The 15,188-nt window shown below is 49.8% G+C and overlaps 2 protein-coding genes and 1 non-coding gene across 8 annotated transcripts; 1 reads left to right on the forward strand and 2 right to left on the reverse strand.

Moving 5' to 3' along the window:
- Positions 1–81: 81 nt before the first annotated feature.
- On the reverse strand, positions 82–6,542 carry SNX17 (sorting nexin 17). Of its 2 annotated transcripts, none has more exons than XM_060309731.2 (15): positions 6,409–6,542; positions 5,101–5,175; positions 3,955–4,072; positions 3,369–3,433; positions 2,978–3,088; positions 2,776–2,866; positions 2,534–2,621; positions 2,220–2,289; positions 1,832–1,924; positions 1,532–1,735; positions 1,268–1,393; positions 1,027–1,104; positions 800–874; positions 666–707; positions 82–573 (listed from the first exon to the last, which is right to left on the reverse strand). In XM_060309731.2, exons 3-15 carry the CDS (start codon positions 3,962–3,964, stop codon positions 460–462), a joined length of 1,167 nt encoding a protein of 388 aa, XP_060165714.1. In that variant the 5' UTR covers positions 3,965–4,072; positions 5,101–5,175; positions 6,409–6,542; the 3' UTR covers positions 82–459. The 2 variants fall into 2 exon arrangements, with proteins under 2 accessions (XP_060165714.1, XP_030713995.1); XM_030858135.3 differs by lacking the exon at positions 6,409–6,542 and adding an exon at positions 5,669–5,873.
- Positions 5,894–15,138, forward strand: EIF2B4 (eukaryotic translation initiation factor 2B subunit delta). Of its 5 annotated transcripts, none has more exons than XM_030858127.3 (13): positions 5,894–6,151; positions 6,530–6,573; positions 6,897–7,032; positions 7,228–7,434; positions 7,700–7,782; positions 7,970–8,061; positions 8,294–8,408; positions 8,609–8,685; positions 9,382–9,484; positions 9,719–9,846; positions 9,985–10,162; positions 10,560–10,740; positions 11,420–14,457. In XM_030858127.3, exons 1-13 carry the CDS (start codon positions 6,118–6,120, stop codon positions 11,617–11,619), a joined length of 1,578 nt encoding a protein of 525 aa, XP_030713987.1. In that variant the 5' UTR covers positions 5,894–6,117; the 3' UTR covers positions 11,620–14,457. The 5 variants fall into 5 exon arrangements, with proteins under 5 accessions (XP_030713987.1, XP_030713988.1, XP_030713985.1 ...); XM_030858128.3 differs by having other exon boundaries at positions 5,899–6,151; positions 7,231–7,434; positions 11,420–14,453; XM_030858125.3 differs by lacking the exon at positions 5,894–6,151 and having other exon boundaries at positions 6,190–6,573; positions 11,420–14,458.
- Positions 9,169–9,269, reverse strand: LOC115854354 (small nucleolar RNA SNORA8). Its single transcript, XR_004039978.1, has one exon. It is a non-coding gene; the product is annotated as a small nucleolar RNA SNORA8 (small nucleolar RNA).
- Positions 15,139–15,188: the final 50 nt, after the last annotated feature.

Below are 15,188 nucleotides of genomic sequence, written 5' to 3' on the forward strand. Positions count from 1 at the left end.
CAAGCACCGCTTGGCCTCACCCGTAGCACAGCAGTCCATGCTGTGATGGGGGGAGCAGGGGCAGTGAGAGGGAACCAGAGGTAGGCAGCAATCAGGCTGAGTTTAATGACGGGGAGCTGGGCCAGACCATACACAGACCTCTGCCCATCCCCTTGGCTCATGGCCCCGAGAAGCCAGAAGCAGCCTGGGGGGAGTTGTGGTTCCTCCCCAGGCAGGTAGCCATGGTCCCGTGGACTTTGTGCAAAATACTAAATGCTAAGTTGGCATTGAAGGCCAGCTCTGAGCGATCCTTTGTATAGCCAGCCCTGGGGAGGGGAAGGGAAGGCAGGTTAGGAGGCCCCTGGCCGAGGAGAAAAGGGGACAATACGAAGAAAAATACCCCAGTTTGGGGGATACAGGCACAGGGCAAGTTTCTGAACACTCCTCCAGGGTAGAGGGCAGACATCCGAGCTCTGGAGATCACAGATCCTCATCTCCAATGCCCTCAAAGGCGAAATTGCCGTGGACATCACTGGCACTGGCATCTGTACTGGGAGTGCCAATCCCCCGCAAGCTCACGGCACTCAGCTTGCTCTGTAATAAAGGCAGGGTCGGGGTCAGAGGGCTCAAGCCTCCCTAAGGTCCCCTACAAACGCCAACCTCACCAACCCTCGTGGGAAACTCACTGAGAGTTTGACCATGGACTCCCGGCTGGCATCAGGTGACTCCTGGGGAGGAGCAGGCAGAGGTGTCAGAGACCTCACTGGGGAGGTGATGCAAGGCCTGGGGGCTGGGGGACTGACCAGAGAGTAGTACTTACAAGCAGCGGTGGGGACTTCACTGCTTGCTGGCTGTCTGAGCGTCTCAGGGTGCCCCCCACCCGCCGGCGTAGCATCTGGGGATGGAGACATGAGGCGTTGATAAGGGCTGATCACCCCCTTTGGCATCCCAGTCCCTTCCCCTCCCTCTCAGGAGAGGCATCACACCGAGGACAAAAGGCAGGGAGAGCACAGCCACGCAGCTGCTGGGTCTGTGCTTGCTGCTTACCTTCCTGATACTGCCGCCGGATTTCTTCACCATCAGTTCATCCACCATGGACTGCAAGCAGATGCTCATCATGATAGCCTGAGGGCAAGGAGAGAGCTCAGCCTGACTGGGTGGTCATCCTGAGCCCAGCACCCCTAAGACAAGGGCTCCCACTCACATGGAGTCCTGGAAGCCCTAGACTTGGGTATCTAAGAGAGACGGTGCAATGGGCTCCAGAGGAGGCCTGAGGGTGGGCTCACACCTGGGGGCTGGTGATGGTGACCCACTGTAGCCGGTCCTTGCTCATGAGGTATTCAAAAGCCAGTTCCAGGCGCACCTCACCCCGGCCCCGACCTGGGCTGCTTGTGCCTCCACTGGGCAGTGGCACCTGGGAGAGGAAGGGTAAGAATTAGGCTGAGCTCATTCTGACCGATGTGCCTCTCCCTGACCCACTCCAGCCCATTCCCGAAGCTCAAGGCTTGCCGGGCCTCCATCCCAAACGTCTCCCCCTCCTACCCCAACTCACAGAGGAGGTGACCCGCCAGCACCGCATGCGGGTGACCCGAAAGGAGCCTTCACGGAGTTGCTGGCCAGGCAGGCGGAGCTGGAGGCTGAGCTCACTGTTGCCTGCGCTCACCACCACTGGACAGTCCTTCTCCGGGAAGTCAGCCACACAGGCATCGAAGCGCAAGTAGCCATAGTGCCGCAGCGTCTGGGCCAGCCGCAGGAACTGAAACCCAGTCAGCAGGCGGGACGGGTCAGGAGGGGAAGTGGGACAGCCCAGAGGAAGCAACCCCTTGGAGGGAGACAGGGAGGCAGGGCTCACCTCCTTCTTGGAGACCTTCTCTTGCAGTGATTTGAGCTGCCGGTGCTGCTCCTTGGTGACTAGGATCCACCCACGCTCAATGTCTGATACTGTCTGCGGCGGAGACAAGGGGTGGGGTGTTCGGGGCTCCCAGTCAGAGACCCAAAGAGTGTCCAGTTACCTCTGTCCAGCCTGACCCCTCACCCCACATTTGAGCAAGCTCTTCGCAGTTGAGTCCTTGACCATATCAGCTTACAAAGCAGGGAGAGTAGAGGTTGTGCCAGATGCCCTGAGAGTATTCTAGAAACTTCCCCATGAACTGGCAGTAAAGATACGAAAGGAGTTTTCTTGGCAGAGGGACACCAGAGCCATTTTCAGGGGAAGGGTTCTGAGGCAGCTCCAAGCTCACCTGAGCATAAAGCAGGTTCAGGCCAACCCGGTTCTCCATGACATCGTCATCATAGGCAGAGTCCCAATAACTGTGAGGCCAAGGGGTGGAAAGGGGTAATGGGGCTAAGCTGGGGGAAGGCAAGAGGCAGAATGGAAAAGGGGCAAAACCGGAGCAATCTGGAACTATGGGGCTAATGGTGATACAGTTGGAGGAAGTTTGGGAGGCCTGGTAGAAACACCCAGCACTACCCCCTTGTCCAGATTATTCTGTCTCAATACGTGGCCCCATAATCCAGTCCAGCACCCTCTCCCTCCTCCAAGCCCAGCCCTGACCTCTTCCTTAGCATAATCTTATACTCTTGACTCCGAAGACTGGCAACAGACACATAAGGCAGCTCAAACTCTTGCAACTTCCGTACAACTATGGGTGTAAAAAAAAAAGAAAAAGAAAATGTCATGAAACTCAGGGGAGGGAAATCAAGCGAGAAGCCCTGGGGAAATGCCACATTCTTGGGGAAGACAGGCAAGTTCACTAGTGGAAACAGAGGGAAGCTGTAAAGTCCAGACAAACTCACACGAAAAGGCTCCATCCTCTTTTTCTCGAACTAGAAAGAGACTAAAGTATCCGATCAAGTCATCTGGAAGATCCAGCTTTGCAGCCACAGCCTAGGAAAAAGGAAGGAAATACAGCTCATCATCCTGGATGGTTCCAATCACCCCAAGCCTGGGAACCTGGGGTGCAGGGGGAGGAGGAGCAGTGCAGAACAAGCGCCTCACCTCCAGGACATCCTCAGTCTGATCTGAAGTTAGCACATTGACCAGAACTTTCTGCCCGTTGCTAAGCAGCACTTCCAAGGAGACCTCTTCTGTTGGGACCTGCTGTGTCTCCTGGTTGTGAGCATACACGGGAATGGGAGGCACCTTGTTAACAACATGCCCAGCGTCCAGCTCTGACCCTTCCCAACTATGTTGTATTGTAGGTCCCTCTGGTGACTTTATTCTCAGCTGTTTAATTATAGACTGGGTTTCCTTGATTTCACTGGTACAGCAGAAGCCCCATTCCATACAGAAAGGTGCCAGGATGGCTCCTCTGTACCCACCTCATTAAAATGATGTGGCCCTGCAGGAAGGTGCTTCCCTTAAAACTTGGTCCCATCCAAAGCCTTACCTGTTGTGCCCGACGCAAGAAACTATTGAAGGTCTCACTGCTCCCAAGCAATGGGTCTTGCCGAACTGTGGGGACAAGAGAATGATGTTCTAATAACTTATGATTCCCTCTTGGATCCCCCCAGTTCTCTTTTTGGCAGCCCCCCCAGGTCCCCTTTCCTGGGCTGATGGTGGCTTGTCACATCTCCCAACTGGCCTCACCTCACTCGCTGTTTGCATAAATTCTTCACCTGCCCCACCCTTGGCTACCATCTAGTTGAGTCCAGTCTATAGAACCAGGGAAAAATAATGTTCATCTAAAGCACATCAGATACAAGTTAAGTTCTCCCCACCGATCGAAACTGCTTTAAGACTAGTTAGTGCCATATTAGTATTCCTCATAGATGTCAGTGCCCAAATTGCTTTGCTGGTACCTAGATACCACAGCATCCTTGCATGCTATTTACTTTTGCTAATTAAATAATAGATAAAACAGTAGGCTTCCCAGATGTACAGATTCCTTCAGGACCTTCTACAAAAGCAGCTGTTTTGAGTCTCTCTCCATAGTCCTCAACAGAATCAGCCTAAAGTTCCCTCCAACCACTCACCAGCTTGCATGTACTTCTCTAACTGCTCTCTCCTCTGTTCTACCTCAGCGGGTGTCAGAGAGAAAAGCTTCTTTGGGGGAAATGCAGGAAGCACATTGGCCCCGTATTCCTTCCGAAGCTATTTGGAGAAAGAGATACAACTCTTCACATAAACATAGCAAATGAGAAGAGGCAATCCACATTCATAATGTTCTCTTGGGCTCCCCTTCCCTTTCCTTAGTCCCTGCTCCCCTATCTACCCTGGTCATCCAGGAAATCATTCCTTTGGCAGGGGCAGCATCCCAAGGGAGCCGTTCCTCTGTCCTAGATATATGTTCTTTCCAATCTTACAGTGTACAAGTCTGTTCCTCCAGTGTGGGAAGGGTTTGTATAGGGCCAGGGCCTAGGGAGACCCTTGCTTATCTAGCAAAGCTGTGTTCATTGAACCCTCATAGGAAGCAAAAGGCTTGGTAAGGAAAGTTTATGTGCACAGTTAAGTAATAGCTAAATATATTCACGAAGTATTTTAGGACTTAAAAGGACTTTGCAGATCAATGACTCTATTTTTCAGTTGCAGAAGCTGAGGCCCAAAGAAATCAGGTAACTTGCTCAGGGTTGCACAACTAGTTATCAGTAAAACCAGGACTCTGTACCGAGTTAAATACAGAGCTCAGAATCTGGTGAGGAGAACAAAGAAACATTACATCACAGACACATAAGGATAGCTGGAACAGCTACACCCGCTCAGGTGAGTCAAGGAACACAGACAGAAACTGGTGAATGGTTTGTATCAATATGAGCAGGAAAAAAGAATTTCAAGTTGCAGCTCAGATGACAGGAGGAAAGTGCTTTGGCAGCTTAGGGGGGAGGGTTGTCGTTTTCTCCATGCACAGGCACAGGCAGTGTACAGGCTGTGTAAGATGGGGACAGAGAAGAAAGGAGGGAGTATGTGAGTATAGGGAGGAGCAGTTAGGGGCAGACATTAAGCTTCCTGGGAGTTCCCCGGAAATGTCAGACGATGAGATAAAGCACCAAATCCTTCCCTGTGGCAGTGATTAAAGGGGAACTACAGCCTACGAGAAAGCGACGGGGAGGGAAATGGAGACACTGATGCCCAGGTGTAGAAAAGGGCTTGAAGCTGCCTCAAGGCAGGGGTGCTAGTCCCACCTGCTCGTGCAGCCCCAGGAGTTGGCTGTAGCGCACCCGACAGTGCAGGACTCCATTCACGTGAATGTTATAGGCCTGAGGACACAAAAGCAGGCAAGCAGTTTAGGGTCGCGATCTTGTTTAGGGTCGCTCGCCTCGCTCGCCATTTTGGCGGGGCTTGAGAACCCTGGCCGGAAGTTGCCTGCCACAGCTCCGCCTGAGCAACGCGCCGAGATCGTCCAAAGGTGCCCAGACGATTTTCTCCAGAGCCAGGTCCCAAAGCAGAAGGACCAGTCGGGGAAAACCCGGGCGCTCAGGCTGCAGTCTTCCTCCCCAAGAGGCCAGGGACGCCCACCAGAATAGCCGCGGCCCAGCCGGGGGAGGCGATGCGGCCGAACAAAGGAACTACAGGAGCTGGGGCGACCTTTGGATGAATCTGAGACGTAATATAAGCTCCCATCGAGGCCGTCGGGACTCGGCGGCCTGTCACCAGGCCCGAAAGGTGGCGGCCAGACTTCGGAGGCCGCTCGGAGAGGGCTCCGGCCCGTTATCCCCGCCCCTACCCGGCCGGGCTCCGGCCGCTCCTCACCACGTAGGCGGAGCCGCCGCTGTCCCCGCTGCGGGACTCGGTTTCAGGAATGGAAAAGTGCATGTTCCCTGCGGCAGGGCCCGGCAGGGTCCGGACTCTGAGGGCCACAGCGGCTTTGCACGCTCGCCTCCGCTCCTCAGCACGTCCCCGCAGCCTCGCTCGCCATTTTGCGGGGGGGGGACTTGCGATCAGAGGTGGGAAGGGCTGGGGAAGTCCGCTCTGGGGCGCAGCGCCCCCGGCATCCTGGGAACTGTAGTCTAAAGGGCAAGAGCCGACAGCCGGGATTGGGAGCCCAAAGCTGAAAAGGCCCTTATCGCGACCCGTAGCCAGGGGCAGAGCCCCAGAGCACTTCGGGGCTTGTAGTCCGGTTGGGGCTGCGCGCCGAGGCTGTCGGCCCAGGGAGCGCTTGTAGTCCCTGTGACCCAGGCGGGCGGAGCCCAGGACGGAGGATGATGGCTGCCGTGGCCGTGGCTGTTCGCGAGGGTGAGTGAAGGGCCGGGCACACAAACAGGTACGCGAGCGGACGGGCCTCGGACGGCTACTGATGGGCCCTGAGTACCTCTGGGCCTTGTCGTTCGGTTCCCGCGCCACGCCGGACTCTGGTCCGCACTGCTTCGGGCGCACTCCGTGCCGCGCACCGGCTTGTTCCTCCGGGAGGTGTGCGTGCTTCTTCCTTCCCCCGCCCCCCTTCCCTTTGATCCTGCCGCGCACTGCGTCCCCCACGCAGATCCCCGGCTCACCTCCCGCCTGGTGGCGGACCCGTGGTCATGCAGACCCAGCAGCCAGCAGCGCCGAATACGTGTCCCCGCAAACCCTCCCGGAGCCTCTCTGGTTCACTTTGTGCCCTGTTTTCTGATGCAGACTCGGGATCTGGGATGAAGGCGGAGCTTGTTCCTCGGCCTGGGGTAAGTGCGGGTGCCCTCCCTAGCCGCCTGTCAGGCGGTACGCAGGAGGCCGTGTCAACTTCGTTCCGACCCAATCTTCATCCCCGTTTCACTTTATTTCTTGGTAAAGCCAAGAGATTTTACAGAGCTTTTTCAGCCCTAATGGTAATGTGACTGTGATCTGCAGGAGAAACTTCGATCCCTGTGGGCTCTAAGCTCGTAACAGGTAGCTTCTGAGACTTAGGAAGGATTAGGGATCCTGTGGGAGACTAGTAAGTATCCAGTAGTGTTTATTCATTTTTGGAATTGTTGGGGAAGGTTAGTGTTCTATGTCTGTGTCTTAGGCAGGGGGGAGGGAGATGACCCAAGAAGAAAAGCTGCAGCTTCGGAAGGAAAAGAAACAGCAGAAGAAGAAACGGAAGGAGGAAAAGGGGGCAGAACCAGAAACTGGCTCTGCTGTCTCTGCAGCCCAATGTCAAGGTGCGGGGGCTTTTTTAAAGGGCCGGGGTGTGGAGCTGGTAAAGGGATGTGGTGGGAGAGAAGAGGGGGAGACAGGACAAAGTTGGTTTGAACAAGTAAAAAGGGAAAAAGTTTAGATAAACAGGAAAAGAAGCTTTGGTTGGGGCATAGCTATTACCTACCTAGGGCTTGGGCACCTCTTCCTTCTACCTTCAGCAGGCCCGACCAAAGACCTGCCTGGACTGGACAGTCAGCTGGGCAGTGCCAAGGAGAAAGTTCCAGCAGGTCGGAGTAAGGCTGAACTTCGAGCTGAAAGGCGGGCCAAGCAGGAGGCTGAGCGGGCCCTGAAGCAGGCAAGAAAAGGGGACCAAGGAGGCCCACCTCCTCAGGCCTGCCCCAGCACAGCTGGAGAAACCCCCTCAGGTATCTTCACTTCAAGACCTCTGTTGATTCAAATGCCTATGTTAGCTCAGGCTTCCCCACAGTAAAACAGCTCCCAATTTTCACCTTGGTTCCCAGAGTTCACAATTCTCTCCTTAACCTCATCCTACCCCTGTTTCTTTTTCTACTCTTTTCTCCTGTTTTTTTCCATCTCTCTCTTAAATCTTTCTTGATGTCCCTTATGCCCTGAAAGCAGATTTCTCATTATCACCTACAGTGTCTTGAAAACACGATTGTTATCTTCTAGGAGTGAAGCGTCTACCCGAGCATAGTCAGGTTGATGACCCCACGCTTCTGAGGAGGCTTGTTAAAAAACCAGAACGACAGCAGGTAGGAAGTGGGTTTGGTGTGTGGCCAGAAAGAGCCTAGGGAGATGGAATAGAGGGAGGAAAGGTGCTCGGGGCGAAGTGAGACCCTGGAAAAGGATGGGTATTTGGCTCACCATCTTCTTCCTTCCCAGCATTATCCCACAGTTTTAAACTCTGGGCCCTTGGTCCTGTTCCCCTGTTTTGTCAAGGTTCCTACACGAAAGGATTATGGATCCAAAGTCAGTCTCTTCTCCCACCTACCCCAGTACAGCAGACAAAACTCTCTAACCCAGTTTATGAGGTAGGAGCTTATGAAATTGTCATAACTTTTAAGCATGAGGAGTTTTAGTAATTCTGTTTTGAAAGTGACTGGAAACTTGAGGTTGGATCTGTGGAAAGAAGCATGAACACAAGGCATGCTTCTTCAAATGGGGGTGTCTGTGCGAGTGAAGGAGGTTCCTTTTCATCAGGGGAAGGTGGGCGGTAGGTGTTCAAGTTCCCTTGCAAAGTGTGTGACACCGCCATCCCATCAGCATCCCATCCTCTGTGATCCACCCAGCCATGGTGCGACTTGGCCTGCAGTACTCCCAGGGCCTGGTCAGTGGCTCCAATGCCCGGTGCATTGCCTTGCTTCGTGCCTTGCAGCAGGTATGTCCCATCTTGTTATCTCTTATGATCCAGCCTCACCTTCCCCAACACTACCCCGGCTTCTCTCACCCAGAGTAATCTCTGGGGGAAGAGGGAATGACTCCACCCTCAGAAGACTTTCCTCAGAGAAGCTTACCCTGTCCCCCTTTCAGAGACTTTTGTTAGGGCGCAGTTTGCTGATCAACTTGTGTACCCTACAGGTGATTCAGGATTACACCACACCTCCCAGTGAAGAACTGTCAAGGGACCTAGTGAATAAACTAAAGCCCTACTTCAGGTAAGGATGACCACGGCACATCCGCTCCCACCCCACCTTGCTCAGTCCTTTTCTTAGACCCTTTTTGTTTTTCTTTTTTTCAAAGCATAAAGGGTTTTTTTTTTTAGTATGTGTAACACAAAGTTATTTAAGTCAATAAATTTTCAAGGAATTTCACACGTTCTGATTCTTTCCACTGCCAATCACCTTAGTTCCTCCAAACTCATAATCTTCAAGATAAAAAACCCTTTCAAAAAGAAGTTGTCATGTGAGTCAGCCTACAATTCTTTTAGTTAGGCTTCTTTGATCTCCAGTGAAATGTGGACACACTTCAAAATTCCCCACCTGTAATCTTTGGGATCCAATTTCCTCAAGCGATTTACTTTAGGACCATGTTTAGGGTCAGGAGATGGATCTGCCTGGTTCTGAATTTGACACCCTAGAAAATTAGTATTAGTTACTATTGAGGACTGTCAAACTGAACAGTATGAGAAACTATAGGAATACTCTATCAGTAGAAATACCAGGTCTAACATGCACAAAGCCAAGAAAACTAACGATGCCAAATACTGAATTTATATTGCACTTGGAGCCTTTTTCTTGCTCTTCTACCTCTATTTTCATTTTTCTGTCTTCTCTTTAAAAAAAAATGTTTTTAAATGTGAAAGCTTTGTGAGCTGTGAAGAGTTGCACAGATGCAAGGTGTTGTTTTTGTAGCTTCCTGACTCAGTGCCGTCCCCTGTCAGCGAGCATGTACAACGCCATCAAGTTCCTTAACAAGGAGATCACGGGTGTGAGCAGCTCCAAGCGGGAAGAGGAGGTGATGAGTATGAGGAATGAGCGAGGCATGCACCTGGGGGATAGAGCTGGAAACATGTTGGGGGTCCCAGAAGGGGCAACTCTCTGGTCTGCCTGGTCAAGGGTTAAGGAGATGGTGGGTCTGTCTGACCTGGGCCCCCTTTAGGCCTGTCATTATATGCATATTCAAGCATCCAGCATGATAATCAAAGGGTTGTGTCTGTTTTTTGTTTCATAAGTATCTTGCTCCATTTAGGCCAAGTCAGAACTTCGAGCAGCCATCGATCGATATGTGCAAGAGAAGATTGTGCTTGCAGCTCAGGCAATCTCACGCTCTGCTTATGAGAAGATCAGTAATGGAGATGTAATCCTGGTATATGGATGGTATGGGCCAGACCCTGTGACTGAGAAAATTGGGGAGTGAAATGATTTGAAGAAGGAACTGCCCCTTTGCCCTTTAGGAATGAGCTGACCATCAGTCAGTGACATCTATAACTGAATCCTCCTCTCCATTCACTCTAGCTCATCTCTGGTATCACGAATTCTTCAGGAGGCTTGGGCTAAGGGCCGGCGGTTTCGGGTGGTAGTGGTGGACAGCCGGCCACGGCTGGAGGGAAAGCACACACTACGTTTTCTGGTCCGTGCTGGGGTCCCTGCCTCCTACCTGCTGATTCCTGCAGCTTCCTATGTGCTCCCAGAGGTGAGGGCAGAGGAAAAGAACTCCAAAGTTGGAGTAAAAGGGTATAGTAGTATAGACATAGTCTTGCCTTCCCAACGTTGCAATTGTCTAGAAGTACTAGAATTATACAGCTGTGTTTATATTTAGTAGGAGAAGCATCTACAGCACGTTATACAGCATGTCTACCTATTGCAAGAACCTTATATAAAACTAGTAGCCGATGAGAGGGAACAGGACTAAAGAGTTTAGTTTTCCTGTGGGTGGTGCGGTGAGTCAACGGTCAGGTGTTTTCCAAGAGCCTTCATTAAGATTTGTTACCCATTGCCTTAATATTGCTGTCCTGGGTAAGAATTGGGAACCTTATTCTGCATTGGTCACACATGACATTTTTTTTCCTCCTCTCTACTCTCCAAAATAGGTTTCTAAGCTGCTGTTGGGAGCTCATGCACTCCTGGCCAACGGGTCTGTGATGTCACGGGTAGGGACAGCACAGCTGGCCCTGGTGGCACGGGCCCATAATGTGCCAGTGCTGGTCTGCTGTGAAACATACAAGTTTTGTGAGCGTGTGCAGACTGATGCCTTTGTCTCTAATGAGCTAGGTAAGGAGGCCCAGGAGGGCAGGAGAGAAGGTTCCAGGGACCTGAGAAGATTTGGGAGGGAGAGGGGAGGTTGAAGTACAACTTATTTTCTATTTTTATTTTTTTATAAATTTATTTTATTTATTTATTTTTGGCTGCGTTGGGTCTTAGTTGCTGTGCGCGAGCTTTCTCTAGTTGCGGCGAGTGGGGGGTCACTCTTCATTGCAGTGCGCGGGCTTCTCACTGCGGACACGGGCTCTAGGTGTGCAGACTTCAGTAGTTGTGGCTCACGGGCTCTAGAGCGCAGGCGCAGTAGTTGTGGCGCACGGGCTTAGTTGCTCCGCAGCATGTGGGATCTTCCTGGACCAGGGCTCGAACCTATGTCCCCTGCATTGGCAGGTGGATTCTTAACCACCGTGCCACAAGGGAAGACCACAGCTTATTTATTTATTTTTTTTTTGCGGTGCACGGGCCTCTCACCGTTGTGGCCCCTCCCGTTGCGGAGCACAGGCTCCGGACGCGCAGGCTCAGCGGCCATGGCTCACGGGCCCAGCTGCTCCGCGGCATGTGGGATCTTCCCAGATGGGGCACGAACCCGTGTCCCCTGCATCGGCAGGCGGACTCTCAACCACTGCGCCACCAGGGAAGCCCCACAGCTTATTTTTTAAAAGTACATAAAAGGGTACACCTCCCATTGCAGATGACCCTGACGATCTGCTGTGTGAGCGAGGAGAACGTGTGGCCCTGGCTGACTGGCAGAACCACTCGTCCCTACGGTTGTTGAATCTGGTCTATGATGTGACCCCCCCAGAACTGGTGGATCTGGTGATCACGGAGCTGGGCATGATCCCTTGCAGTTCTGTACCTGTTGTGCTGCGAGTCAAGAGTAGTGACCAGTGAGTGGGTGAACACAGGGTCAATAAATGACATACTCCCTACACTTAGCAACTCTGCTGCCTTTTATCTCTTTTAGCATTGCCACCACTTAGGTTAGGAGTCCAGACTGTCCAGCCCCTCTTAGCACCTGCTACCAACCTCCATGCCAGTGCTTTGGGGCCAAAGTGAAGGTCAGTATGGAGACCATAAACTATCCAAGTCATCAACCATTTATTGAGTATCTATGTGCCAGACACTGAGCTAGACATGAGGAAGAGTATAATAAGGACAAATAAGAGTCCTATCCTTAGTATTTTAGTATTATTATTACATTAATATTTAAGTTAAACCAATATATTGATATTTACGTTAAATAGTTACACATTAATATATTAATATTTTGTATCCTTAGTATTGAGTATTTACTGTGTGTCATAAACTGTTGTAGTCCTGTTTTATCCATTTAGGAAGATTAATACCACTCTATGAAGTGTGATTTTATAGATGAGATCACTGGGGCACAGAGAGGTTAAGTTACTTGCCCAAGGTAACACTAACTAAACCGGCATGTGATCTCCGGCATTCTGGATCTAGAGACTGTGCCTGTAATTTTTACGCTATCTGCCATTAAGGAGTACTCATCATGATGGAGGAAGACAGATGACATCTACACTATGAGATACATTCTACTAGTAGTATGAACAGAGTTCATTGGAAGTAACCTAGGATGTTGCCAGGAGATCTAGTGAGGTTGGAGAAGACTTCACAGGTAAAATCTGACCTAGTCCTTGAAGGATAAGAAGTTTCCCAGTTGGAAAAGAATGAGAACGCAGGTGAACAGAGGAAATAACTTAGACTACAGAATAGGCCTTAAAATGACTGGCCAATTCCAAAGTGTCAAGTAGTGTGGTAAAGCTAGAACCTCGGCTTATGTGGACAATTAGTGATACAGCTGCTAACGTAGGTTGGATTGGGTCCAGATTGTGAGAGTCTAACCATTGTGGTTAGCCTAAAAAATATGTTAGAGTCATCCATTTTGTGTGTGTGTGTGTGTGTGTGTATGTGTGTGTATGTTTTATTGAAAAATTTTAAGCAGCATAGAAGTACAGTGAACTATACAAAGAATCCCCATCACCAAATGTAGTAATTATCAAGATTCGCCACATATGCTTTTTTTGTTTCCCTTTTTTTCCTTGCTGAAGTTGTATTAGAGCAAATCCCAGTCATTATATCGTTTTACTCCTCCAAACGTCATTATGTCTCTAAAAAATATGGAAGCTTACCATGTCATTACACTTATTAAACTCTTCCTTATTGTCCAAGCCATAATCAAATTTCCTTGATTGTCTCAAAAGCAGCTTTTTACTGTTGAATCAGGATCCAAACAAATCCATATATTACATGTCGTTATTTTGTCTTAAATTTTTTGTAATCAAAAGCAGTCTCTCCAACCCCGCCCCTTCTTTTCTCATGACATAGACTTGTGCCAGGAACCAGGTTGAGTATGTTTCATACTGCCTTGCCATCAGGTTGGTTGGTCCATTTTCAGTGATGAAAGGGTCTAGGTGTTTTAAAGTTTCCCAACAAACTTTTATTTAGTGGTTTCATCCACTTTTATTGTTGCCTGAATTATTTCTTTAGAGGATGCAACATGGTGAATTTTTTTTCCTAATTACATCATTCCATACGTACTAGCTAATAATCTTCTATAAAGAACGCCCTCTCATCAGTTACTATTCTGAATTACAGTCCATACTGGAAAGGCAAGATAAAAGTTTAATTCTTTCCTTTTAATTGCCAGTTTTCAGGATTGATCACTGGTTACTTCCAGTGGCATACAATGAGAAGTTGTTGCATTTTTGGCTTTCTCTCTATAAAGATTATGATGAATTCATGTTTTTTTACATATTGAGCATACCACTCAATCATCAAAATTAAGCAGAGGTTCAACAGGGTGAGCTCTGTGCTTTAGCTGGTAGCTGGTAGAGATTAGAGGCAGAGAACCAGATCAATTAAAAAGAGATTGCCTATCAATCAAAATCACAAATGCACCTAAACTTTGGTCCAGCAATTCTGCTTCTAGGAACTTAATGCTAGCCATATAGTTGCACATTTGAAGTAGCTTAGATACAGAGTTATTTATAGCAGCATTGTTTATAATAGCAAAAGACTGGAAACCACCTGGATATCCATTAATAATAAGGGCTAATTATTACTACATTCATATAATTACATACTAAGCAATCATAACAAAGAATAAGGAAGGTTTTTATATAGAGAAATGGAATAGTCTCCAAGGTACACTCAAAAGAAGTAAGGTGCAGGACAGTGTGTGTAGTTGCTGTTTGAATTAAAAGGGGGAAAGATTCCCTGGCTGCGGAACTAGATCCCACATGCGCAGCGCGGCCAAAAGGTTAAAAAAAAAAGGTGTGTGTGTGAGGGGGAGATATATATGTATTTGCATGTGTATAAATACAGAAAGTATCTTGGACCTGTAACAAGAAAACTGCCTGGGTGGATGTGGTCTGGGAGGCTGGAGACAGGTGAAAGGTACTCTTCACTTTATATCCTATGTATCTTTTGAATTTGCAGCCATGTGAATGTCTTATCCCCAAAATAAATACAATTATTAGTATAAAAAAGATTTTGCTTTAGGGGAAGTCAAAGATAGTCTAATCTGAGGCAACAGGAATGGAGAAGAGTCAGATTTGTTCATTACAGAAATAAATGCTTGAAAACAATTTTAATAGAAAAATAAATGCTTGAAGTTATCAAGTTGAGAGCTGTTCATCGGACAAGCACTGTAGATACCCCGTATTAGAGGAACTGCAGCCTCGACTGCACCCGATTTTGCACTCTCAGAAAGAAGTCAGTCCTAAGCCACAGCGCAGCCTTAGCTGTCTTTAGGCCACTTAGGGCAAATGGGACGGGAGCCCCCCCTTGCTCTAGATTTTAAATCTTAGCTAGCTTCTCCCAAGGTTTTCTTAAATGTTTTGTGTAACCACGGTAATTTAATAGATGAGATTATCTGGGAAGAGAAAGATTGGTTTACTCCACCCTTTCCTGTTTGTTTATACATCCTGAACTCCACACTATTCGGTGTATGGAGACCTGTGAGATTTACACAGCTTTAAATGCCTCAGGAAAGGGCGGAAGTTTGTTACATTCTTTCTCCAGCAGCATCCTACTTCCCAGGGAGGGAGTGGGGCAAGGCCTACGACCAAGGGGTGGGTCCAAGCCCGAGGATCACTTGAGTAGAGCGTCCCCATGCCAGGCTTTTCTACTGCTCTTCCCTTTCACTGTGTTTCCGTCTTGGGTCCATGACTTCACTAGTGGCTGGATCTGCTGGGGGCTGCCCTGAGGGGGAAGCCGGAGTCGTCCCCCGAGGCAAGGATTCCTTTGTCTTCCAGTCTCCGGCTCGACGGCGGGGCTGCAGGTCAATATTCTCACATCGGCCCGTCCCTGCCCGCCACAGGCCGGTAGTCTCGACAGAAAGCCAGGATTCCGCGCTCAGGAGCGACACTCAGGCCTGGGCACTCGCAGTGTCGAGGCTCGAGTAGAAGCCGCGTGGGAACCGGCGGGGCGCGACGACT

This window comes from Globicephala melas, chromosome 12 (genome assembly GCF_963455315.2).
Source record: "Globicephala melas chromosome 12, mGloMel1.2, whole genome shotgun sequence".
Taxonomy (NCBI): Eukaryota; Metazoa; Chordata; class Mammalia; order Artiodactyla; family Delphinidae; genus Globicephala; species Globicephala melas.